General features: G+C 38.5%; 3 protein-coding genes across 4 annotated transcripts in view; 1 reads left to right on the top strand and 2 right to left on the bottom strand.

Annotated features, from left to right (window-relative positions):
* LOC146486220 (uncharacterized) overlaps positions 1-12,361 on the bottom strand; it is a 37,260-nt gene extending 24,899 nt beyond the window's left edge. For both annotated transcript variants that reach the window (XM_085099522.1, XM_085099526.1), the window contains exons 1-16: positions 12,177-12,361; positions 11,790-12,021; positions 10,746-10,813; positions 10,310-10,383; positions 9,331-9,413; positions 8,612-8,700; positions 6,701-6,831; positions 6,036-6,168; positions 5,496-5,617; positions 4,434-4,554; positions 3,830-3,967; positions 3,213-3,323; positions 2,943-3,112; positions 1,476-1,635; positions 342-383; positions 133-192 (exon numbers count right to left, since the gene is read on the bottom strand). In XM_085099522.1, the coding sequence (XP_084955648.1) occupies positions 133-192; positions 342-383; positions 1,476-1,635; positions 2,943-3,112; positions 3,213-3,323; positions 3,830-3,967; positions 4,434-4,554; positions 5,496-5,617; positions 6,036-6,168; positions 6,701-6,831; positions 8,612-8,700; positions 9,331-9,413; positions 10,310-10,383; positions 10,746-10,813; positions 11,790-11,892 (1,605 nt within the window). In that variant the 5' untranslated portion in view covers positions 11,893-12,021; positions 12,177-12,361. The remainder of the gene's footprint in view (positions 1-132; positions 193-341; positions 384-1,475; positions 1,636-2,942; positions 3,113-3,212; positions 3,324-3,829; positions 3,968-4,433; positions 4,555-5,495; positions 5,618-6,035; positions 6,169-6,700; positions 6,832-8,611; positions 8,701-9,330; positions 9,414-10,309; positions 10,384-10,745; positions 10,814-11,789; positions 12,022-12,176) is intronic.
* A 977-nt stretch (positions 12,362-13,338) lies between these two features.
* On the bottom strand, positions 13,339-14,695 carry LOC146486219 (uncharacterized). Its single transcript, XM_085099515.1, has 2 exons — positions 14,389-14,695; positions 13,339-13,929 (listed from the first exon to the last, which is right to left on the bottom strand). The coding sequence occupies exons 1-2, from the start codon at positions 14,572-14,574 to the stop codon at positions 13,540-13,542; spliced, it is 576 nt and encodes a 191-aa protein (XP_084955641.1). The 5' UTR covers positions 14,575-14,695; the 3' UTR covers positions 13,339-13,539.
* Positions 14,670-24,856, top strand: LOC146486218 (P2X receptor C-like). Its single transcript, XM_085099504.1, has 7 exons — positions 14,670-14,846; positions 18,246-18,363; positions 19,717-19,888; positions 19,987-20,145; positions 20,987-21,190; positions 22,097-22,278; positions 24,511-24,856. The coding sequence occupies exons 1-7, from the start codon at positions 14,709-14,711 to the stop codon at positions 24,681-24,683; spliced, it is 1,146 nt and encodes a 381-aa protein (XP_084955630.1). The 5' UTR covers positions 14,670-14,708; the 3' UTR covers positions 24,684-24,856.
* The last annotated feature ends 1,111 nt before the right edge of the window (positions 24,857-25,967 follow it).

Raw genomic sequence — 25,967 nt, 5'->3', positions numbered from 1 at the left:
GAAAAGGGGTTCTTAGTCAAATATTTTAGCAGCTTTGACCAACATACAGCAAAATTTCCCGTGACAGTGCCCCTCTGAGGAGAACCGACGTCTGTTGAGATATGATGTATACATAAAATTCCCGAACTTCACCTCCATCGTAAAACTGTTCATAATTCCCATGTTCCACATGACAATCCTCCCAGTTCCTTCCTGAATATCAAGCAAAGGCGAACAACAGGAATTAGAGCACTTCCAAATTATTAATAAAGAAAAAGTTCATAAATTATCTTTTTCCTTCAATTTAATAACGAAATTAGGATATCTAATTAAGAAAATCTTAAAAATGATAATGGACAGACCTTGCTTTTTTGCACCTTGAACTTGCAGCCTTTAAAGGAAAACTGCGATAAAAGAGAATGTTAGTTTACTAAAAAAAAATCATAACATAACTCAGGTTATGCCCTAACCCCCCACCCTCACCTTATTAAGATCTACTTTTCCCGCAGACATAAACGGCACTAAAATACCTTTGAATTAGTAGGCACCGTTTAAGAATCAGAGTTTGTCATCCCGAGATGCGCAGAACGTATGCGCAGTAACAAACCGCGCAAAAATACCCAGTATTAAGAGGCTCCGTCCTTAAATAAAGGGTATCTACCAAGCAAACATTGGTAAAGATCGTCAAAAAATGTCAAAGTTGCTAAAATTAGAAATTGCTATATCGTCTGAGGGGAGAGTGTGGGGGTGTGGGGGGGGGGGGGGGGAGGAGTAGCACAAAGGAACCTGTCGCTAAGTAGAGTTACACTAAAGGGGCAATGTCACTTTGAATAACCAAAAGATATATTTGTATTTATAGAAAGGTTCAAAGAACGGTTCACTTTTGTTAACAACAATCCTACTACTGCACAGAAACTAGGGATTAATTATCTTTGGCTGCGGATGGCTAGGATGGAAATTGATGGCAACTTGAAAAACTTGGCCAATTTTTTCAAGCTCTTCCTGTGTATCTTAGAGAAATCGCTAAAAAACTGATAACAGTTTGTTCTTCCTCCAAGATATTGCTTATTATTAAAAACTGGATCATTGTATAATGCAATTCGAGGGATTTGATTGGCTGAGCGGCCATGGTATATGAGCCATTATACCATGGCCAAGAAATGCCAGCCATTAAATTGTCTGCTGGTTCCTCTCTCACAGCGAAATCAGTACGAACTAGCAATATTTCTTGATTCTTTTTAATAAAACAATTATTCCACTTGCGCTTGTTGGATATGAGATGATTATAGCCAACTCGGCGCTACGCGCCTCGTTGGCTATCTATCATCTCATATCCAACGCGCGCTTGTGGAATAATTGTTAACTAGTTCCCTCCTGGTGCTCTAAGAGCAATCTCGTGTTAGAGGAAAGGTTCTTTGTCAAATATTTCAGCAGTTTTGACCAAAATACAGCAAAATCTCTGTCACAGTGCCCCCCCTAGTTCCAGCATATTTTACCTTAGTTGGAGCATTTTTCGATATCATCACAGGAAACACTCTCTCCCTGAGCCTTTTCAGAGGATCAAACCTATTTTCACAGCCGTAAATAAACACATTTTGCTTTCGACTATGTCCATGAAGATCACAGTATAAACTTATGTCCCTCTCCTCTAACAATCTGAAAGAAAAGTTTTGCACAACCAAGTAAATAACACACAGCACGTCTTAAGAGTTATAGAGATTGCGAAAAACGCGACAATATAAAGCTGTTTCGACAAAGGTTGTCCAAAAAAGCGTAAAACGCCGCTTTTTTTGGACAACCTTTGTCGAAACAGCTGTATTCGCAAATCTTGCGCCATAAACACAGACGCCCTTGTATGAGCCTACCCAGCAAGGGTTTCCATTTGTGCGTTTTTCGCTGTTTGACCGCGCGGAAATCTCCCCCCATTAATCGCGCGCATCGAAAATACGGAAATCGGCTTTTTAGTGCAAAAAACTCCACGGTAACGCTTGTTTCGCAGGCTTCCCCTCTATTTGCAAGCCAGTGAGTTTAACACTTATTATTAAAACCTGGATCATTGTATAATGCAATTCCAGGGATTTGATTGGCTTATCGGCCATAATATATGGGGCAGTATACCATGCTCAAGAAACAGCGACTATAAATCAATATTTCTCAATTGTATTTGATAAAACAATTATTCCACTCGCGCTTGTTGGATGTGCATGATTATAGCCAACTTGGCGGCTCAGTGGCTATCTATCATCTTATATCCAATGCGCGCTCGTGGCCCACGAGGGCGCGTTGGATATGGAATAATTGTTAAATAGACCATAATTATTCGTATTCTCGTTATTCAACTGGATCTAGCTTACAATGGAGGCTCTTGCGGAGGTATATATTAAAAAATATTTGCACGTGAAAAGATCCCTCCGCTTAGCCCTCGTGTGCAAGCTTGTTCCAATTCAATGCCGAGAATACGAATACAGTCTATTCACTGGGGGAGGCTTTCCATTTAGCCAAATATTCGGGTGGAAATTTCGGAAACTTTCCTTGTCAAATGGCAAGCCTTTTTTTTTTCCAGTCACTCCAACCTTGCAATTTCATTGGTTGATCAATAAAAGTACGTGGTGGCGCAATGATGGCGCAAGAAGACAACAAAATAGAAATGGAACGGTAATTTCCGTTACAAACGTTGGAACGGAAAAAAGTGGAGTACAGTGTGCCTGCAAAGACGTCCATTGTTTGCGAAAATTTCCGTCTGATCCGCGCGTGCCATTTGCACTTCAACCGGTTAAACCAAAACTTTCGGCTAAATGGAAAGCTCCCTGGGGCTTTCTCTTGTTTATCCGCTTTTTCTCCCTCCAAAAACACATATTTAAATTCTAGTTTAATTTAGAATCTGAGGACTACTGGTTTGTCACGAATTAGTCATACGCACCCAATTTACATATAGTTGTAAAGGACAAAAGAAAGTAACTCACTTTCTAACCATGTTCCTAACGTGCCAGATTGGAGGGAAGGAATCTTTAAGGACTGTTTTATAGTTCCTGTTCAGATCTCTACCAGCCAAAGAACAACGATAGTTTCCGATGATAACTCCATCTGGATTTAACATCGGAACAATCTTGAAGATAAACGTGTCTCGAAGAAGCTAGAAAGAAAAGACAGCTGGATTTTAGTAGCTTGCCATGCAATTAAATTAAATGTTCAATTTGCAATAAAAGAGTGGTAAATTTGAAACGAATTTTAACCTTTGCATCAGGAGCATTGCTTGTTAGATAATCTAAAAGTCCTTTCATCATCCAGCTTGAGTTTGTCTCCCCCGGGTGAACTCTTGCAGTCAAAACGACACCTTGTTTGGCCTGTTAACGCAATACCAATAGTGTGAATGCCAGGGTCTGACGTCATTCAAGATTAAATTTAACTTCTCAACGCATAACACAAGGGAAGCTTTCCCTTTATGAGGGGTAAGGCATCAGGGACTGAAAATTCATTCAATCAAGTTTCATTTCAGTATGAAAATTCTGAACAGTTTCAACACTATCACAACGTTTTGTTATCTGTAAGTTTATCTTCAAACTGCTTGGCAAATTGAAAGGCAAATTTCACTTGTAAGGATAAAAAAATCCAGCGAAAATAGCTTGTTTGTACATTTTGCTGTTGTTGCTCTATGATGTTCTCTGAATTAACTTATCCGTTAAAAATCGACCAGGAATTGTAAAACTTAAAACTCGCTTATCGTTGCAACAGCGGTTGACCATTACACTGTAAACATAGCTTTTTTGGCTTTTTAGTGATTACGAAACTTCGGTTTTCTTGTTATTGTTGTTGTCGTGTTTAATTAACCACTTTTAAAGTTTTATTGTACCTCTGCATCAGCTGGCCTCCTTGATGGGTTGGTCACCGTGAGCACGTAAACAAAGTTTCCAGCAAGTGTGCGGCATAGCACTCTCTGTTTGCAAATTCTGGATTGTACTGGGTCGTTCCTCAAGTTCTGAAGATATTCCTTTGGTGGAAAACGAAAAAAAAAAAAGTTAGCAATACGATGCGCAACCTAAAACGCATTTTGTGTTTATACACGTATGTAGTTTCGCGGCTATTTGGACTTCTTTGTAATTATTTCAATTTGTTCAACTTGTTCAATGCAGCCGAACTATCTAGGAACTGAATTGTTGGGAACGGAGAAAGAAAATGAAAAATTCAGTCCGTCGTGTGCTCGTGTTCCCATAAAAACTGCGATTTGATTATTTCACGTTCCTATTTTGCAGAGGACGGTTAAAAACAAGAAACAATGCGATTCGAAAATAAGTAACGCAAGTGCAGAGTATTTTGCTCATTGAAACCTATTATTTTATGACCCGAAAAGGCTAAGAATCAGCTACAAACTAAGTTGAAATTGCACAACTGGCACAGTCGACTGTAAGGGAAGCTTAATTTCCAACTCTGAGAAAGTTTTAATTTTTGAAACAAACCTGCAAGTCTGAGTAGGTGTACGGATAACAATGGGCAAAATAATAAGTGTCGTCTTCATTAGGAAACTCGCATGTCCAGGTCAGTGAATAATGGTACTTGTCTTTTGTTGTGTCTTCGCGTCTGCAAGAACACGAAAAGTTATTTAATTTGCAAACTTAAATATGGCGGACTGGGGTAACACGGAGGCATTATTGACCGACACTGAATTCAGGTGATGCAATTTTTTGAAAATTTAACGTTCCACTCCCAGGGCACAGTGAACTTTTATGTGTTACACGTACAACTGAATCTAGTCGTGCAAGAACGACGTGCACACCTAGGCCTTAGCCTGTTACTTGGCAAGAAAAATTCAACTCATCGACCTTGCAATTTCTTTGTATAATTTTGTACTCAGTTGTTGTATTGCATGTGTAGAGCGGTTTTCAATTGAGTGTCAAAAGCAATTGCGTTTTTGTTTTGGTTTTGCATTACTAGTAGCTCTGTGATTGGTTGACAAAACTCGCGCCACTTTCTCAACCAACGAGGATCAAAACCTAAACCAATCGTGCCTCGCTCGCACGCGTTTTCCCGCGCTTGGCGCCGGTTACATGTATTTGCTTTGAATTCTGATTGGTTCATTGCGCTGTTTACACCTGTTGTGATTGGCCAGAGTAAATTACTTTGGTTTTGGTTTTACGACACTCGATTGAAAATCGCTGTAACTGGGTGCAACGTAGCCAACTGCATACCCTAATTCACTTTTACGGCACACTAATGGCAAGTGAGCAAGAAAACTATGGACGCTTTGAACCTTTTTATCAGTACTGGCCGGCAATTTGAGGGACTACCTATATGCCAGCTCGTCCTAATAACGGCACATACCATTTTGAGAATGTCTCATTTATAAGGTGTCAGAGTCAGAGCTTCAAAACGGCCCATTATATTCACAGTGTGGCTGTTTTGGGCGGCCGGTTGTGACCTACGACTTAAAAATCTGGTCGTTCTCCCACTGGCTGGGAAATCTAGAAAAGTTCAACAGGAATTGTTAACAATAAGTCAGCTAAGAATCATATGCGCCTTACTTGATGGCATTCTTGTAGTACTTGATATTCTCACCAGTCCTGACCCAGCCAATCTTCTTCTTTGCGGCATCCATCTCAGAGTATAACAAGGGTCGCATGCCTTCATTGTACAAGCTACCAGACTAGGGTGAAAAAAAAACAATGGGCACAATCACTAAAAAGATCAGTGATTCAATAAACTTAAGTTTAAACCCCATTATCACTTTTATAAAACTCAAGTTTAACGCGAGGAGGCTCTGCCCTGACAGCCAAACCCTTACCTTTTACATACAGTACCATTTTTCACAGGAAAGGTATACCTTCACATACCTACAGAAGAAACACTATCTTTTTTCATTGCGTCTGTTCGAGATATTTTAATGTTCATGAAAGTGTCTTCGATACCCCCCCCCCCCCCTACCCCACACAAGGTGGGTCCTCTTCAAACACACTTGTTATGACCACAGTTCCCTTTGTGGTAATCCTGTAATACCACAGTCTAAATTAACCCTAAAAGTATCAAGACCACGCCCATTAATGTTGCAAAATTCTTTCTCTTACTTTGAACAGGTTCATGATTGTGAACTTGTACTTGACTGATGGCTGCGTGTTCTGAACTCTGAAGTAGTACCACTGGGTGTGTTTATTGGTATACAAGTCATTTCTCAGCCATAACTGGTATTCATTGTTGTTACTACGGGTTGAATTAATGAAACAGAACATCAATATTATGAAAGATATGCAAGTGTTCACAGAATTCAATGTTTGACTAAAATCTTTCAGCCCTAATAATTAACAATGCAGAGTCTTCAACTAGGATGTGACATCAAAATGAGGCCTGATAGTCTTCTCACGGCTTTGTTGCTCGTGGGTTCGGCCTTCGACCAAAAAAGTGTTCCTGCTACGCACGAGAAAAACCTCTGGAATCCAGCTGGTAGATACTACTTGAAAAGTTGAAATGTTACACAGTAAGTCTGTAACACTTAACCTGATAAACATTTTGCCGGACAATGCCGCAACGAAATTGTTATGATTGTAAAATAATGTAGACATTTACTGCTCTGAAGTCTGTGCGAGTATGAACAGCTAGATTCTACTGTTGCTATCCATTTATAAATGTGCAATGAATCTTCTTATATGATCAGTTCACCATCAATATGTATACTTTTATGTACTTCACATTCCCAATTAAAAAATGATAATACAATGTATTTCATTGTACTCACACTTTTATGGCTCTCATAAGATTGCCACATTCAAATCGAGACTCAAAAAGCAGAGTGGAGTCATCAGGAGATGTCAGCTTGTAAAAAGGTTTGTTAGAAATTTGACTGCCTCCAACACGTGATCTAAGGAACTGAAAATATTAAGAACATTAAACACTCAAGTTTTCCTTCACATTTATATATATTTTTCAATCAAAATGTCAATTCATATAAATCATAGCGGCGCCATAATTATTGAATGGGGGATATGATAATTTTTTATATTATAGTCTTATGTTTGGATGTTATTTACTAAATAATCTAAACTTGCAGGGAATCAAAAGTCTATTTTAATGACATACATGTATTGCACTTTCAATAACCCAAATGGTTGCAAAAAAGTCCTAGAATGGAAGAAAAGGGCCTTTAGAGATCAAGCATTTTGTCTTTGTATAGTTACAAGTGCTAACATGAGTTTGGTGTTGGTTTCTAAGCTGATCATGGAATAATTACACATAATTTTAAATAATAACTGTGTTGCCATTAAAAAGGATTAGTTACAGTGGAGTATAGCAAGTAATTGTAAACAAAATAAAATTTCCAACTGTTGTTGTCACAGAAGCCCACTCTAGCCAGTTGCTGGATGTGATTGCCAGCTGCTAGCTACTAATGACAGGCTTGCAATGCATGTGACCGTATATATAACTGAACACAAGGCATGAGTGTTTCATCTGATTTCCAAACACCAAGATGTGGTTTGAAAAAAAGAGGAGCAGCCGAGTTTCTTTCAACCATGCAACTTTGAAGTGTTTGGAAATTGCATTAAACACTCTTTTGAGTGTTTGATATACAGTGCAGCTCAGAAATAAGCGAACCAAAATATGCGCGTAAAACGCGTATAATACGCGTATGCGTAAATACGCATACACGTATTGACTTATACGCATAAGCGATCATTAGTATGTATGAGCTAGCCTATTGTTTCTTCTATTGTGAAAAGGTCATTGTTGATTTCAATGGGCATTTCAAAAATGCTAAAAACTGGTGGTCAAGCTGCATGTCCATCGATCGTCTTGTTTTTATATCGACTGTTTGTTGTTGACCGCTGTCGAGCATCATATCGAGTGCATGAGTATCAAGTATTGCCCAAATCTCCTCGTTAAATAAAAAATGTTGCCAAAATGATAAGCCTCATGTTAAGAGGGAACCATTTGATATTTTTATTGTCTTTTCTAAAGCACTCGGTTTCTTGAGCTGCAATTCTGCTCACGCTTGCGGCAGCATAATTTTATAAACGTTCACTTGCCAAAAAATAACGCATAATGTTCGGCGCATAATGTTCACAAAATGTGATCGGCGCATCATAGAAACTTTGAAAAAAAATCCTGGCTTTGAAGAGAGAGCATTTCACCGTTTGAATCAGCGAATTCTGCCAAAAAGAACCGGAGATATCGTTTTTTTCAGTTCTTGCCGTGACGCTTTAAAGACAATAACATTTCACAATGGACTCAGGCCGGCGCGTGCTGAAAAAAAAAACTTTTCTTTGCAGAAAAATCAAATAAATGTTATCGACGCATCACAGAAACTTTGAAGGAAAATCTTGTCTATGAATGGAGAGAATTTTATCGTTTGAATCAGCAAATTCTGCCACAGAGAACAGAAGATATCATTCTTTCAGTTCTTGCCATGTAGCTTCTTAAAGCATTATGTATTTATAATTCTTGGAAAAATTCAAAACAAAAGTTCACCAAATTTTGTAACAATTTAGATTGCTTTTCCAAACCTCCTTCATGGTAGTGATTTCTTTATTTTCTCTTCATGAATTATAAAATAAAGAAATAAATTTCCATCTAGACTATCCACCAGGAATAAACTCCACCATTTTCACACAGAGTTACATCTCAGTAGTCAGTGAGTGTCAAGTTTACTTACATATTTCTCAGGGCCTGGTTCATTGTTAAACACCACCACCCCCTCATCACAAGGCAGCTTGGGAAAACTGCTGTCATCTAATGACTTCTCTACAGTAAAGTTTGATGAGCGAAAATTAATAAGATCTTAAAAACAATAAAAAAGGAAAATAATTTACTGTACACTGCAATTACTATTGCCCCAGCAGGCGTGAAGAGATGTTTTATAAATCCACGGCTACCAAGTCAGTTAACTGACAAATACTGGGTAGTTCCTGTCATTTTTAAATTTGCATTCCTTGAAAGAAATGTGATGTAATATTTCATAATCATAAATGACTATATTTTTATATATATTTTTTTATATTTATTCACATTTCTTTCACATACCATGCACACATTGACATTCAAATCCTAACAGTATTCAGGATGTTTGTCACATGAACCTACATGTACCGTAGTTTAATGTCCTAATAGCTCACGCGAGTCTCCAGTAGCTCAGTGCAGGTACTCCAAACTAGTAATCAGACATTCTCTTGAGAAGGTCCTTTGTAACATTAACGGCCCCTTTCCATTTTTTCCTCCAAAATCATAGGTTGGACTCCAGTTGGGAGAATTCAGATTTTCTTTTTCTGAGTATGCCTGTCAGTGACTGTCATTGACTGAAAAAATGCATGTATATAATATCATTTCTCCATCCTTTATTGATCCTTTCATAAAAACAAAGAAATAAATGCAAACCTGGCTTGACAAAAGGTTCTGAATTTTTTGGTATATGGTGGATATGCTTGGGTCGAACTGGCAGGATTTTCATCTGTGCAGGCCTATGGAAAATGTAGTTCAAAGAAGACAAATTAAATACGGGTGGAAGCAAACATCAAATTTATTGAAAACAGAGATACACATATCACTAAAGAGCACAATTTTTATCATATTGAAATACTTTAATCAGAACCTAAATGTACTACTAACAATCACAATTGTATCTTCCCTGAAAAGCCTGATACTTCAATGTGATGGTAATGGTTTAGATAAGTGTCCTACCTTAGCCGGAAACCGCTATATTATATTGACATAGAAATAAAGTTTTTATTATTATTATTATTATTATTATTATTATTATTATTATTATTATTATTATTATTATTATTATTATGGTATGTATTTATATACTGCACATATCACAAAGTCCCAAACACTCATGGAGTAAGATCAGACGTCAGCATGTAAAGACGCCACTGGCAGCCACTATCAGTCTATACTTTGATTTCGCCCACCCACCCAACCCATGCATAAATGCGAAAGACAGATGAAATCAGAGATAGAGATAGACCACCACGCCGTGAACTACGTCCCCTACTCTTTTCAAACAGTGTGTGGGTTCTTTAATGTCCCACAGATTATCAGGAACAAGTGTTATAAGGTGGGACCTGCATTTTATTGTGATCCTTATCCAAGAAGACTAGGAAGTCTAACCATTTGCAGATGTAGTTTAATAGCATCTTATCGGACGACATGTAGATCATCACCAAGTTTTTTAAACAGCAGCAAGACACTGGGTTATACACATGTAATAAACTCCAGCTATGATGACTTCTAGAAGACTGAGTGCAACTCCCTTTGCTTTAGATTGTAGTAACTCATTGCATTATAGGAGTTTTGAGGGGTTGGCATTATACATTGTAGTATATAATCATGAGCTTTTCAATCTCTCTCTTACCATCTTGGTGAAGACTGCTGGCCCTTTTCTTTACAAAATGCATATAAGTTTCTTGGCTCCCTGAGTTTTGGAACCTAAAACAAGTTTTAGAATTATAAGCAAAAAAATCTAAAGCCCGCAAGCTCAGACAAACAGTTCCAAGTTCATGATACAAGTTTAGTTTTAAAATGGAAATTATTTGGACATACTGTCTTGCCTGCATGATAAAAAGCCCAATTAAGCCAGGGTAAAACAGTTAAAGTTTAATTTCACCTTAATCATTACAGAATTTTAAAGATAAAAAAATCAAGTTCTTTTCACTTGCTTTCTGACTTATAAATGTTGAAATAAACTGATCATCCTATTATCACTAATAAATCTATAAAAATAAATTAATGATGATTATAAAGTACATCATGGTGCACAATGATTTATCTGACTTAGTTTTTTTACTAACCTTCTTTCCTCCTTGATAGCTGAAAACAAGCTGTGTTGTTCTAGACTCCTTGTCAAATAATTGAAGATCTAAGGGAAATAATTTATGGTAAGTGCCCCTTCCCAAACTCTTCACTACCATTTCGTTCCACAACAACTTCTGTGCAATTATTTTTCTGCAAAGTTTTTCTTATTTCTCCTGCATTCTGTGCTTGTGAAAAATAAAGTTTTTCTCCTGTGTCTTCCTCCTCCCAGTTCCCCTTTGCTAATGGATGCCTGTCCACTGACTGCCTTGAGTCAGCCCCTCCCACATTTCATATTTATTTTTAAAAATACTTCTCGCAAATGAGATGCTGGATTTTTGCACATGATCCCTAGTCTTTTGAGGGGGAAGCTAATCGTCATTGGTCACGGGTAAATTGTCGCGGGTCGCAGGTAAACTGTCGTGGATAAACTGTTGCAGGTTGCAATTTTACCAAGGACAGTTAGATTCTCTTGTCTTTTGACTTTATACCCCTGAGTGCTGATGTGGTACACAGTGGAAACAGGTTAAATGTTTGACTCAATGAAAGGGGGTATATTTGAGCAAATTCACTAAAAAATTACAATCAAGCCACAAACATATAGCATTAAAACATTAAGGACTTTAATAATTACTTGTGATTGGTTGGCAACTACCTGGATAATTACTAGTCGTGTAGCAATCAACAACACTTGACAATTATTAATTTAAAATGTCTATCAATTGTCACTGGTTCATCAACTAGAATTGGACAATCGTCATCAACTGATCACACTGGTCATGGCAATTAAAGCCCTTTAACAGCAGTAAAATAGCCTAATATAAGCATACCTGATCAAAAATAAATGATACATGTCAAACAATTATGATCAACTGCAGTAGATAATTTAATTAGTGCGCTCCCCAGTGCATATGTCACATAAAAATCTCCTTCATGAAAATCAGCCACTGTTATGTTACATTAAGCAAGTACTTAATTGAGCTAATGAACCAAACCCGGCGGCAGTTAAAACGTTACGGAGAACTTTAATGCGAGGCACTTACCACCTGGGCTGTTAAAACGAGGCACTTTTGAGGTGGAAGTTCTGTTTAACACCTTACTATTGTCATCGCTTTGTGAGCTCTCATGGAAAACTTTATCTTTCATCGGTAATCCCGCGGCCGATCAACCACAAATCACGAATTCATTCAAATTTGACACAGGGATAACGTTGCCATAGGTCAGTGTGCAAGTTAAGTCCAAGAATCCAACCAAGGTTAGACGCAAGAACAGTATCTGTTTAGAAAGTAAAGGAACTGTTAAACGACTCAACAACGGTCGGTTCTCACATAATAAAGGTCAAGTAGATAAATAATCTTAAGCTCAAGTTTGTTTACAATAAAGCGTACAGTAATCAACAACAGAAATCAACAATGGCGGTAATCACTTACTCTACACCTTAACGTGGATTCCTTGATCAAATCGAGCTCGATTCTCGGTGAAGGCTGTCATAATATACCTCAATACACTTTCCATTCGATAAAACTAAAAACCTCAAAGTTCAAATCAATTTTTGAAAAGTTTCAGCCGAGTATTCACACCATACCATCACATTTGAACACATCAACAGCGAATCGCCGCGGCGACCGACAATTCTGCCCCAGGCCTCCCTCTTCAGATTGAATCGCATTTGAATGACCCGCCGCATGCGGAGGGGGTCATTTTAATAACTTTTTCAGTTTTCTTTTCTTTTTCTTTTTTCCCCTCTGTTTATATTTATTTCTTTGATTTATCAGTGGCACTTGGCAACTTTTTTTGGTTATAGCAAGGGCGGATGGTATGGCAAGGTTTCTAATCATACACTCCTGATTATGTACGAATAGTACCACCTCTTTCCCCCCCACCCCCCCCCCCCGCCCCCACTTCTCCTGTATTCAGAGGGTGCTGAAGGGGCAAAATGAGAATTGAGATTTCATGCATTGTGAATGGAATTTGAAGGGGTAGCAAACCACCTTGTTCTTCCTTCTATGAGGAGAGTTTGACATGAGATCAGATGTCACTTAGGGCTTTTTTCCATGCTCCCCTTCATTTGGTCATTTAATTTGGGCACTGGGAATGCAATCTGGGGTAAAATTTTGTCTGGAAGCTGTGATCTGAACAAATTTTGGACTGGGAAATGGGATGGTAACTCTCTGCAGGAACCTTTACTTAGCGTGCTACACACCTCAAATATAAGCCAAAGAATGCTTTGCCATATTTTTTTCCCTTCTGTTGGTGAGCTTAATTTTCGCATTGAAATTTCAATGAGAAATTTCTGCCCAGCTTTTGGCACAGTGCCTTTTCTATTATTCTATTGCTATCATTTTGGCTCACAGTCTATTATTGGGACAGTTAAAAGTACTAAAATGTGAAATTTTGCTACCATTTCGCAGACTAAAAGAGTAAAATAGGCACACCTTTTGGAGGAGACTCCTCTTATATTCCACCTTATGGAGCACCTCTTCAACCAACAGGGTAATAATAGACAAGGAAAAAATAGACCAAGTCAAAAAATAGACAAGGTTGAATAATCATTATCCGACCTTGTCTATTTTTTCCCGTCCAAAAACTAAATAAAAGTCACTTCTTTATTTCAGTTGTCTCATGGCTAAGGGTGAAAAGTCTTTCTTCATGGCTACTATCTCCTGTACTGGCTTTTTGTCCAACTTTGTAACAAGTGCTCTAAGATTCTTCTGTACAAGTACTATCATAAATTCAATAATTTTGAGATAACAGGACTGTCCCTTTTCTCTCAACAAGTGTGTTAGTTCTTCGTTATCTTTTAGTCTTTAGTTGTCTGCGGCTAGCCAGCATAAGAAGTTCTTGATCAGGAGTTTCATATGCAAGAACAACTTCTCCCGGTTTGCTTACTGGAGTTGTTCCTTGAGAAGTTTCAAACAGAAAGTGAGTCCTCTTTAGTTCTTTAAGTCTGAGTCTTTGAGATCTCCTACAGGGTATTTCACCCCTGTCATCAGCATCCTGACACTTGGATTTTGAAACTTGATTTTCACATTGAAATTGCAACACCGCAAATGCATGTTTATTTGAACTTGGTTCCTTGGATGTGTATGGTAAGTTATCCTGTCCTTTCCTCCTTCCCCTGGACTTTTTTCTTGGTCCTAATATTTCATCAACTTCCACGTGACTTGGAAACTGGGGAGATACCTGCGTACAAAGCAAATCAGATAAAACTCAGCTGTACTGTATAAGTTACATCTACATGTAAATATTAAATGCTAGTTAACGCTGGAAGAGTTTAAGTGTCAGCGACGTGTCGTTCAATGAAATAAATAAATAAAAAATTTAAACGGTACACTAGCACTAGCACTCTTAACTTGACGTAAATGGAATCCACTGTCAAGTATCAATGTAGAAGAATTAAGCTTAACTTAAGCTTAAGACTCCATTTCAAATAACGAAGTGTGATCACAGCAAGTGAATCGACATATGCATTATATTTATAATTGGATAAATTTAGGTGGAATGGCCATGTAGATTACAGGAAGATTAAATCATTCAAGCAAATAGTACAGTAGATTTTGATCCAAAGGGCACAGTAAATATCAAGGAAAATTTAAAACGACAACTACAAAATCGGTGCCTTGCTATAAGCTGTAAGCTCACCCATTTCATAGCTTCTTCGTCATCTACCGGCAAAGATGATGCCAGAAAAGGTTTTCTTGCCGCTTGAACAGGAGTACAATAATGCTTTCGTCCATCTAAAGGACTTTCAATAAAATCTAACGGTGGTTTGAGATGAGTTGTGGAATCTTTTCGCTTACGTCTTTTTCTCCGTCCTCTGTCCGCCATAATGAAAAATTTTAAATTACGTGCCACTCATAAAATGACCGCTGTGCAAAATTAACAAGGGCTCAAAGCCTACCGCTGACCAGTCCCGTCTCACAGGGGTACTTCCGGTGAGAAAAGAAAGAAGCGCTTCCAAAATGTCCCTGCTGCACTACATTACCTACAAGCTTGTTGTAATTAGAGATCGAAGAATTGGCTCCATATATTACGCTATTGCAGTTCTTATTGTGCTCTACACATTGGGTGAAATATTTATCAAGAAAGGATATCTGGAGGTATGAAGAAGAGTTTATGTTTGGCCTTTCATGTCCTGGATCTTGTTTGAAAACTCTTCAACCTTATACGCTTTTGAAATGACCTAACAACTACTTTGATAGAGACAGTGACTGGCAATGAAGTGTTCCTATTGAAGGTATATGTTTTTAATTGGGGGTGCAGGGGCCGGTGGGGGGTGGTGCTGGGGCTTCAGAGGGGAAGGCCATCCAAAAAAACTTGGGACCCTTGGGGAGCTGAGGTTCAAGCCTTCTTAATTTAAAAGGTAAAGGGAGGGTCAAGCCTTTTTATATTGGTATGCGCAAATCAGTCAAGGTACCACATTGATGTCATTTTTCATATTTTAATGCTGCGTACAAGTCCTTCCTTCATTAAACAGAAACTTGAATAATTTATTGTTAAATAACTCACTACAGTATTCCTATTAATTAAACAGCAGTTTTACACTTCATTCATCCTCTCTTTCCGTCTTTCTTTTTCCTTTTTTTTTTTACATTTTACATTTCTATCTACTGCCATGGCATGTAATTGCCTCGGACAACCTGTGTAGTCAAACCAGGCAAAGTTGTGTTTGAGAATTGAGTGTATTCACCCACTCTAGCTCAGTGGAAACCAGCCGAGGCTTTCATCTTCCCATCTATTTACTCACTGGTTTGACTGCTTTTTGTGGCTGTCAGTTTGGTATGCCTTGCTGAGGGTCAGCCACAACAACTACAAGAAACTCCAGTGTCTCTCTCAAATGCCTGATATAATCACCATAAGAGCTTCTTTTTTCTATGGTCAATGCCTCACAAATCCTTGCCCATGGGAGCAGAATGAGATTACATTGAGTGGCCACTGCACTTAGATTAAAATAAAATGACTAGAAATACCAGGCAAAAATTGACCGGAAATATATGAAGGACTACAAAGAACAGAAGGGTAGGGATGGGGGAGGGACTCACAGGTTTTTGTTTTGTCTGGGAAAGGAGGGTCATGAGTTTAACAGGTAAGGAAAAGGTGAGGGCCCATAATTTTTTGGAAGAAAGAGAAAAATCCCCAAGCCAGCGTCCCTCCCACCCCCAATTAAAAACATACCTTCCACTAGAAGATATAAAAGGGACTGTGTCAGTCTCACTTTGTGGGAAGGAGGGAGGCAGGAGGACTAAGTTAGACAGGAAGAAACCAACCCAGCTTCCTCCCTCCTCAATCTGCCCGGCTTGGGAGAGTACATCCTTTTTATCATTCTGAGCAAGCATTATTATTATTCTTATCATTTTCTCATCTTCATCCCCAATTCACCATTAGTATAGAGCAGTTTTCAGTTTTTTGTCATAAAACCATTAAACCTGAACAAAACACAAAATTTTTGTACTGTTAATACCAGTGGAGGTGCAGTAGTATAAATAAACAATAGCCTCCATTTGGCGCGAAAATATGCTCAGATATTTGTCCGCGGACATTATCTGTTCCTAGAAGCGAACAGTTTTTGCTCTCGGAAAACTGTGAGCTTCAAGGAGCAGATAATGTCCAAGGACAAATATCTGAGCATATTTTTAAAGTCAAATGGAGGCTTTTGTGTTTATTATGCTTCAAATATTTTTCGCAACATGCGGGAATCTCGCGGGAATCGGCAGGATCTGCCATTCTGTCATATGTCAATCACGTCAAAGTTTGTCAGTTGGCTTCCAAAATCTCCACGTCAGATTTCGCTTCAGGTCGAAAGCGTTTGTTTGGGGAAGAGGTAAAACATTTGAATGGAAAGTAAACTTGGTTTATTCCGTGAACTACAAAAGCAAGATACAAGTGGCGGATAAGGTAACAGGGAATCTAACTGTACCTCTTGAGAACAAGCTAAACATCACCAAAAGCGAAAAACTGCAAAGTATCGCATTCCGTAAAAAGTGTAAACTGCCGTCAACGAAACAGCCGGAGCTTTGCCGTTCTCTTCCTTTATCTTGTGTTCAATTGGAGCAGCACTAATTATATCGAAAATACAATTTGTGGAATTTGCTGGCCGAAAACGACCTGTGAAGAAATCGAAGCTGAACCTGCAGTCGAATACAACGCCACCAGTTGTTTTTGTTGGATTCTATCAAGGCGCTTTCTTTGCTAACTTGACATTGAATGGAGCCAGCAACGAAGTTGCTCACAATCACTGAGAATTAAACTTGTTGCTCAAGAGTAGGACAAGCTGCTTCTCTTCGTAGAGAATTTAGACACCTCGGGGTATCATGGCTGGTTTTTGTTTTGTGGATGAGATTTTATGTTTGCGAGCGATCTCGACCAGGTGAGCATTGATAGCATCATTTACCGGCTTGAACTCTGTCAGTAATGGTACTGAAATTTATGTTTTCGTTATTTAAATTCCTTATATCCAGGCCAGCACGAATTGCCCTCATTGAATTACAACTGTAATATTTGCCGTCGTGTGAGCGAGCTTCAAGCTTATTAATTAAACTCGTTTAATAGCTTATTGATGGCTTTCTCATTTCACCAGACTGAAAGAAAACCATAAATACTCTTAAATGAGATGGGGTAAAACTTTTCGCCTTTCATATTTTTCAGTGTTACCACATTTTTAATTCAAGGACTGTTAAACAGAGTTCAAACCAAGAGAAAATGTCGCAAATACGAGCTTGAGCATTTCGTTTACAAACAGCTTCCCGTCAAAAACGTTTAAAGCGTATGTTGTTTTCTGGTACTGGTTTATCGACCAGCAGGTTTATCTCTTCTTCTGTCACAAAAGCAAACCGTTCACCATCTTGACATTCATTTTAATTGCAAACTTGATGCTCCTTGAAGTTTTTGAAATTGGGGAATATCACTTGGGGAATATCCTCGGATATTCCCCAGTTTTAGCTGGGGTATATTCAGTCACGTGAGGCGTTTAAACCAATCGCGCGCAAGCGAAAATATTTGATGGATTATAATGGTATATATATATAGAGCGCATTGAATTTTTAATCCGAAGGTCAGAGGGTTGCCTAATAGTTGCTTCATGCTACAGAAACTGGATTAAGGTCCAGCTGTTTTGTGGGTGCATGCCACTACTCAGGCTCGAAGTGCCAGGACTTCCTTTTTTTATAAAGGACCCTTAGTTGAAAAAAGCACTACCACTGTACCACACCATTATCATCTTGACAATCACTATCACCATCATGACCGCCATTGCCATTGCCTGCATCTCCATTACTATTACCATCATGAACATTATTGTCGTCTTCATCATCCTCATCATGATCACTGCCCCCACCACTTTTATTGTTGCCATTGAATTCTTTACTTAAAAATCACCATTATGACAGCTTATACTTGTAGATTCTTGTATGGCTTTTTTCTCCTCGGCCTAATCACTCCAAATGACCCAAAATAGATTGATTGCAGTGAAATAATGATTGGTTTTGTTATTTAATATATAGTTTGATACTTCACCTGAAGCTACCATGAGACTTCTTCTATCTGACCCCAAAGAGGATAACGGCATCAACAGTGAACAAACATTGCAGTTTGATGAGTTGAGCTACTGTTGTAACAAAGGTATTTTGTAAGTCAAGGGTTACACTTATACTGTGTATTGAGGTGGCAGCTGCGGGGTACTTTCAGGCATCTTGACAGCCTTATGGTTCACACAAAGATTTCTCACAACTGCAGAATCAAACATATAATGCCAGTACACTTCTCTAAATATACCTAAAACAAACCTGCCCTTGCTTCCACAATTCAAGTGCAAAACAAAGACTCCTAGTCTTGCATAATGTGCAGGTCCAGAAAATATCCATGCTCCCCCCATGGAAGGTTTTTTGTTTTGCAATCCCCTCCCCTTAGGAAATTACAGTTTAGCTTCATACTGTACTTTGCATCTAAATTTTTTACTTTTAAGACTCCCCTCCCCCCTAGGAATTTCAAATGACCTAATCCATGGGGTGGGAAAGGATTTTTTCTGGAACTGCACAATCTAAGTACATGTGCATAATATGTTATAAGAATATTAAATTAAATTATAAGATATTAATTATATGGAGACCAGCCTGAAGTGCTTTCAAGGACCATAAAGGCAAAACTTATTACATAAACCATCTCCTGTTCTGGTAAGCTGAGAAAGAAAGTGGGTGGAGGGGGCCAATAAAATAATTCTATAGCACCTGTTGAGGGAGGGGAGGGGAAGAAGAAATTGTACAATGGTGCACATTATTTTGGAAAAGGGAACATTTGAGGGACAGGTGCTGGAATTAGCTACCGGTATATTACTCATTTTCAGATGAAAATGATAAAATTTATAGTCCAGATTCAGACTGAATGATTAATTGGGGCAGTTAACATATAATTGGCTATAAAATAGCTTGTATAGGAAGGTAGAGAGCACTGAGAGTAATGTTACAGCTGTACCTGAAGAGGTATGTTTACTGGCTCTCTCCCTTCCTGGCACAAGTAATGCATCTAGGAGAGAGATCTGGTGCCAGTTTTCCTCACTTTGCAGCTAGTAGCTGAATTGTGGAAGACCCAGAGAGGTGAGATCAGACATCAAGCCTGATCATTTATGCTCCAGGTAGTCCAACTAGCATGATTGTAAGGATAAAGGACACTTAAGGCTTAACTTCACTGCCGAATGACGTGATCATCAGAACTGAGACAGGGTGTTAATCACAGTCATGCAGCATAATATTATACCTTTCCAGTTATTTTAAGACCCTGGTTAGTGGTCAGGGCCATTGGTCTTGAACCTGCGACCTCCTGTTCAGCAGTCTGGTGGTGGCATTAAGTTTAAACTAGCACGGCAAAAAAAAAAAAAGGAATTATAGCTAGGATTCCATAAAAATATATAATATATATTAAAATTATCAAAAAGTGTTATAATTTAAAAAATATTTTCATGTTGATCTCCATGCACAGATACAAAGCCAACAAAGATGTGTACACCCTGCCAGATTATGGATGCCCAGGAATTATCTTGGCCTGTGGAATCTCGCACAATTAGTTTGATGACATTTGCAAAGGATCGCTGGCAAACAAAAAATACCTCTTTGATATCACCAGGCAAACTTCCGCAATTTGAAACAATAAGGTAATTTAAACATATTCTACACAGATTGAAGATGCTAATAATTAAAATATTAGATTAGCGTTGTTAGGAATAATGATTTTTTTTTTTTCACCCTTTAGAGAAAAACTCTACTTTACAGCTCAGCCTGAGACAATGATGATCAAGATTGAACATGCTGTGTTGGCAACAAAGTTTTTGGGAAGAGGGAGCGACCTTGCGGGCTCGCAAAGAAACATGAAAGGATACCTTTATGGACATAATGGGACTGCTTTGAAAAGGCAATTAAAAGTAGATTATATTTTTATTCTGATAATTTTATTGAATTGTCATCCACAGTTCAAAATATATGTTTCATATATTAATTAACATTCATTTATTCATCCTTTACGGGTATATTATGAACTCACAATATGACCAGATCCCAGTTGGCTTGTTAGTTCAGTTGGTAGAGCGCTGCACCAGCATCGCAGAGGTCAATGGGTTCGAATCCGGTTCAAGCCTGAATTTTTTTTAGACTTTCTTTTTGCAACTGCTTAAGTTGTGAACTAACTGCAAGGATCTTTATTCTATTTGAAATTATAACCAGTTTTAGGCAAAGAAATTAAGGTACTCAAAAAGTTAAGGAATTCAGTTGTATATACAGTGTATTAATGCAGAGGCCATAAACTGATCCTGATAGTTGTTGTCTTTTTGTCATTTTCTTGAAAACTTTCATTTTCCAGTAAAACGTCATTGTCATTTCATAGTTGTCTGCAAAGTTACAAGTTGTTAGCAGCTGAAGACAGCCTTTTCCATGTGTTGCTTTATTTGTGCAGCCTCAACTGTAAAGAGCTTGATAATCTGATATTTTTCTGTGGGAGGTCTTACTGTAAACTTATGTCACATTTATTGCTGTAATTAAAGACCAAGTAGTAGTTATAGTAGACTGCAAAACAGTTCATATTTTACTGGCATCTGACTTCATTGGACAAAATGCAGCAATTTCTGTCCATTAGCATATTGATCACTTATTAATATCTTATGAGAAAGAAGAGGTTGCTTGTATTGAATTCTAATAATGTAAGTATATGACTGTACATATTTATTAATTTTTTTCAATTGTTCCCTCCACTGATATAGCTTATCATCTAATGAGGATAGTGGTCCAAGAGGCAGAGCAGATAAGCTTACCATCAAAGAGATCCTTGATGCAGCTGGAGTGACAGGCCTGGATGATCCATCTGATGCTCTCAATGCTAAGGGGAAGCCTTTTCGTCGGCATGGGATCGTTCTGCATGTGGCCATTAATTATCAAAATGCTGATTCAGTGTTACTTGGAACGGGGTACTGCTAGTTGTCTTAGAACTAACTTACTCTATTACTTTTAATAACATGTTTGTTAAAATTCAACTTTCATATGGCCAGTCAGAGCCCCCCTCATGCATTTTCCCATCCGAAATATTGCTGAAATCATTTTGCTATATCTTTGAAGTCAATGGAATGCTGTGTTTTGTGAGGGTGGAGTGAAGACACCCCATCCAGATGAGGGGGGGGGGGGCATAGGTATAGCCCTGTTGCTAATATTGAGTCGGTTGTCAGAAATGGGAATGCAAGCATTGTTAACAACAGAGCTTCTGAATGAGACTTGGGCTGTAGTGGACATCTGTGACAGTCACTGTATTTTTGTAGTTTTCGTCTCACCTCCAAAAATCGGAATGAAGAAATTTCACTTTTGTAATTGAAAGCAATAGAGAGAAGCTAAGCCAAGTTAAAGCCTGACTATTAAAATGTTATGTAAATTTGAAATCTGTTACTAGGTAAGTTTTCTTGCAACTTGTCTCGCAATTTTTTTGCTACACAAGTTGCACGGATCGTTGCCTGGTGTAAAATGTCCTTAAATGAACATGTTTCACAATTTTTTGTTGCCGTAATCATTGCGAGAAGTAGAAATCGGTTCTACTTTGTGTAACGGTGACTACAACAAAAACGTTGCGAGGCATGTTCATTTCTGGGAATGTCACACTAGGCAACGATCCGTGCAACTTGTGTCGCAACGGTGCAACGAGATTGAGAGACAAGTTGTAAGAAAAATTACCTAGTGTAACAGCGCCTTTAGTGTGATGTAGCTTTGGCCTGCATGCAGACCTAGTGAATGCAACTGCAAATGCCCAAAGTTTATTTCAGTTAATATATCACAAGAAAAGGCAACAACATACTGAAACAAGATTTCTGGCTTGCTTTTCCTCGTAGGGATATAACATACTCATACCACGTGAAGAGAATCCCCTATGCTGATTACAGAGTAAACCAGATCATACCAGTTATAAGTGAAAAGGATTTTACAGGCTCCAGCCATGTGGCACACCAAGAAAACAGGTTGTTAAGGAAACGTTATGGAATCAAAATAGAATTCCATCAGAGTGGTAGGCTAGGTGAGGAAACAAATGTCTCATACTAGGTGTGGTTACACTAGCTATTGTGTTCTTGGGCAAATTGGCTTTTGTCCACAGGGAAGCAATTTTTTGTGTATAACCGATTTTCCCAAAGTGAAATTGCCTGCGATAGGTTTCCTCAACCTCGGTAGGAAGAGAGGGGACCCTGGGATCGAGGTTGGAGATTTTCTTGGATAGATATTTTCTCGAAGATATTAGCTATTCAAAGCTACTCTATAAATTCGAGGATAAATAAAGTATATGTATGTATATATGTATGTATGTATATGTATGTATAGATGATATGTACACGATAAAACTGATTCTCGGAAAGAATTTCCGAGCTCCTAGCAGGAATTACAGGAATCGAACCCACGACCTTCCAGTTACTAGTCTGGATGCTCTAACCACTGAGCTATGGGTGACTCATGTGGTGAGCAGGTCACAGGCTTGGCGTTGTAAGTCTCAGGACATCACATCTTCATTGCCCATGACAATTTCAGATGTATGTCTCATGGTTTATCAAGGCCTCAAAGGGGCTTGACCAATCATATAGCAGTGATTGGCAAACACACCCGTGGCTCTCAGTCCTACCCGCTACTCGACCTTTGGCTTAACTGAGTTCACCGGGAGTTCAACAACATGGCTGGATTCTTGCATTGCTGTGAGTATTTTCCATAGTTATCATTCAAAAGTACCTCGCGCATGGAGACACTCTTAAGTTCTCTTTAGGCCACCAGTGGTCAACAACTCTATCAGTTAGAAGTCCTTGGAACAAATTTTGTGGACTCTAAAATACCCAAGCGTGCTTTAGCTGGCAAGTGACAAGTTGACGTGTTCTGAAATATGAAAAGAAGAGCTGCAAGGACTGGAGAAAGCATAATTGTTGTTGTTGTGGTTGTTGTTGTTGTTGTAACTGAAGTTGATGTCTTCGTTGTCTTCTTCAAAAACTCATTAATAATTTATGGGCCCATTGACCTATCAAATGGTCGATAAAACATCACGTGCAGTGGTTTTAAAATTCGGTAAAACCTCCTCCTTATTAGTATGCGGTGTTTATTGTTTTTCTCGTATGCTAATTTCCAACGTTTACAAAAGCATCATTGTTATGAACTCTCTTGACGCACGCTTTTCCAGAAATGTTTTTGAAGCCGTTCAAAAAACTCGCAGCACGTATTTTATCGGGTCTAAAACCACTCGGCTGCGCCTCGTGGTTAGAATCCCGATAAAACAGTGCTGCTCGTGTTTTAAACGTTACTTTAAATGAAGTGTTCAATCGCTAAACTTAAATGAGGTGGAGGTTGTATGATGTTCATTCTTTGGGGTCAAAGATGACCGTGTCTTTAGATCTGGTGGATAAACGGTGACTGTGAATCGGGAGGTGACTGGTAAGGCCAATCCGCAGGTCCTGAAAGCTTGCCCACACATAGGACACATACGGGAAGCGCGCGAATGATAATTTACGATTCATGTCTTCCAAGTTTATGAGGGAGTTTCCCGTCAAATAAGGTCAAAGTTTGCCTTCCCTTTGGGTAATTTATCAGCATATTACCACAAATGGGGAGTCGATCAAAACACAGAGTAAACCCAACCCAAGCCATTAACCCAAGAGGACCTGGGCGAAACGGCTAGTGTAACCGCGACTACTGTATTACAGTATATGGATTGAAACATTATGCATATCCGCTGCTGTTAATTTAAAGGGACACTGTGACGGAGAGTTTGCTGTATTTTAATCATAGCTACTCAAATAATTAACATAGAACCTTTTTTCTGACATGAAATTTGCATAGGGCACCGGGAGGAAATATTAAGGGATTTGTCCAATGAAAAACAGTTTATAAATTAGGTTTTAGCAATTTGTCCAAAATACAGAGGAAGAACTTGAAAAAATTGGCCAATTTTTTCAAGTTGTAATCCATTTCCATCCAAGCCATCAGCAGCAAAAGATAATAACTGCTAGCTGATGTCTACGCGTATTAACAATACTGAATACTGAATTTAAACATTTCTTTCGATGCAAATATGTATTTTCGCTTTTCAAAGGCACACTAAAACTCGGTGACACTGCCCCTTTAATTACCATGATTGTTGATTGGTTTAAAAGTTACGAAAAAAGAAGACATTTTAACTTTACATGCAGAAGACCAACTTTGATTTGTAAGCTCCACTTTTTCTGCTTCTAAGGTACGGTAGGAAAACTCTGTGACGACGCTTACTTTCTTTTGACAGGTCATTTCTCTTTACCGGCGTTGTTGTTGCGTCTTGTATCTGGAGTTGGTCTATTGACATTGACAGCAACAATTGTGGACATCCTCACACTTTACATCCTGCCTGACAAGTTAAGATACCGCAGATTTGTGTACGAAGAGTCTCCTATACTAGAACAAAAAAAGAATGAATAGGCTACTTTCGATTTTTATGCAGTGGAATTCGAGTACTCAAGATTAAGTTGAAAAATAAATCGGAGATTTTTGTAAAATCTTTTATATATTTGTGAATTTCGGATCTGTTTAGTAACAGACAAATTATAAGCGTAAAATTTTAGCGAATGATTAAAATTAATGTTATTTATATTGTTTGTTGGAGTACTACTTGAGTGGTATGTACTGAGATCTGCCAACCCCTTTTTTCTACCGAGAAGTAAACTGAGTACGTAGTATTTCATGCCATATAATTATTTATCCCATGCCATAGAGAATACAGCCAATCAGAAGGCCAGAAACCCGTTGCATATTCTGCGGTATGCAACGGGTAGTATTCCACAAAAAAATCCCGGCGTTCCTCGCGGCCTACAAATTTTTCCCACCGAAAGATCGATTGAAGAGCCTCAAAATTTTCATTCAGAAAAAGTTACTGTCAACAACTAAATCATGGAAGAAGAATGCCCCAGTTTTGACCTTAATTTTGAATTTCTGGAACCAGACGTCGAACAGGAAAGTTAATTCAATGAGTGGCATGGGATATATTAGTTATGCAGTGCTTTCTCGTGGTACACCGTGAATATCCCACTCGTGACTTGATTTTTCTTTGCATACACACTCGCCTAAAGGCTCGTGTGTATACTAAGAAAAATCAAGTCACTCGTGGGATATTTCACGGTATACCACTCGAAAGCATTGCATAACTAGAGAAGTTACAACATGGAACATTACGGTGATGTGTACTGAAATAAGGAAAAAGTGGCGAGCGGACCTGAAAGAAACTATAAAGCTTATGTGTGATTGGGCCCCTTCAAATTTCGAATAACGTAAAATCAGTTATTTCAATAGAATCAGATGCCTTTAGTTCGTGAATGTGGTGAATGTGATCGTATAATTGCTCGCGAAATAGAATTTACACTCTAATGACAGTCGCACCTCTACTACCCTGAGCCATTCTAAAGGAACACTTGATCGTACCGTATTCCCAGCTTCGTCTGCCCAGGTACTATATCTTTAGCAACACGGTACAGTGCGTTAATTTTATTATGTTCTCGCCGATCGACAGGAGAAATTACATTTACTGGTAATTACTTGAGGGGTAATTACAATAAAATAATTGTAACAGCAAAGAAGACATATAAATAAAGGCTGGTTTCCATATGATCGCAGATCGCAATAAGGTCTGCGATCGTGATCGCAGACGATCGCAGAAGATAGAACCATCTTCTATCGTCTGCGATCAATTGCGATTGTTTGCGATCCGCG

Source organism: Pavona decussata, unplaced genomic scaffold (genome assembly GCF_977016875.1).
Source record: "Pavona decussata unplaced genomic scaffold, jaPavDecu1.1 SCAFFOLD_21, whole genome shotgun sequence".
NCBI lineage: Eukaryota > Metazoa > Cnidaria > Anthozoa > Scleractinia > Agariciidae > Pavona > Pavona decussata.
This window is presented reverse-complemented; position numbering and strand designations above follow the sequence as displayed.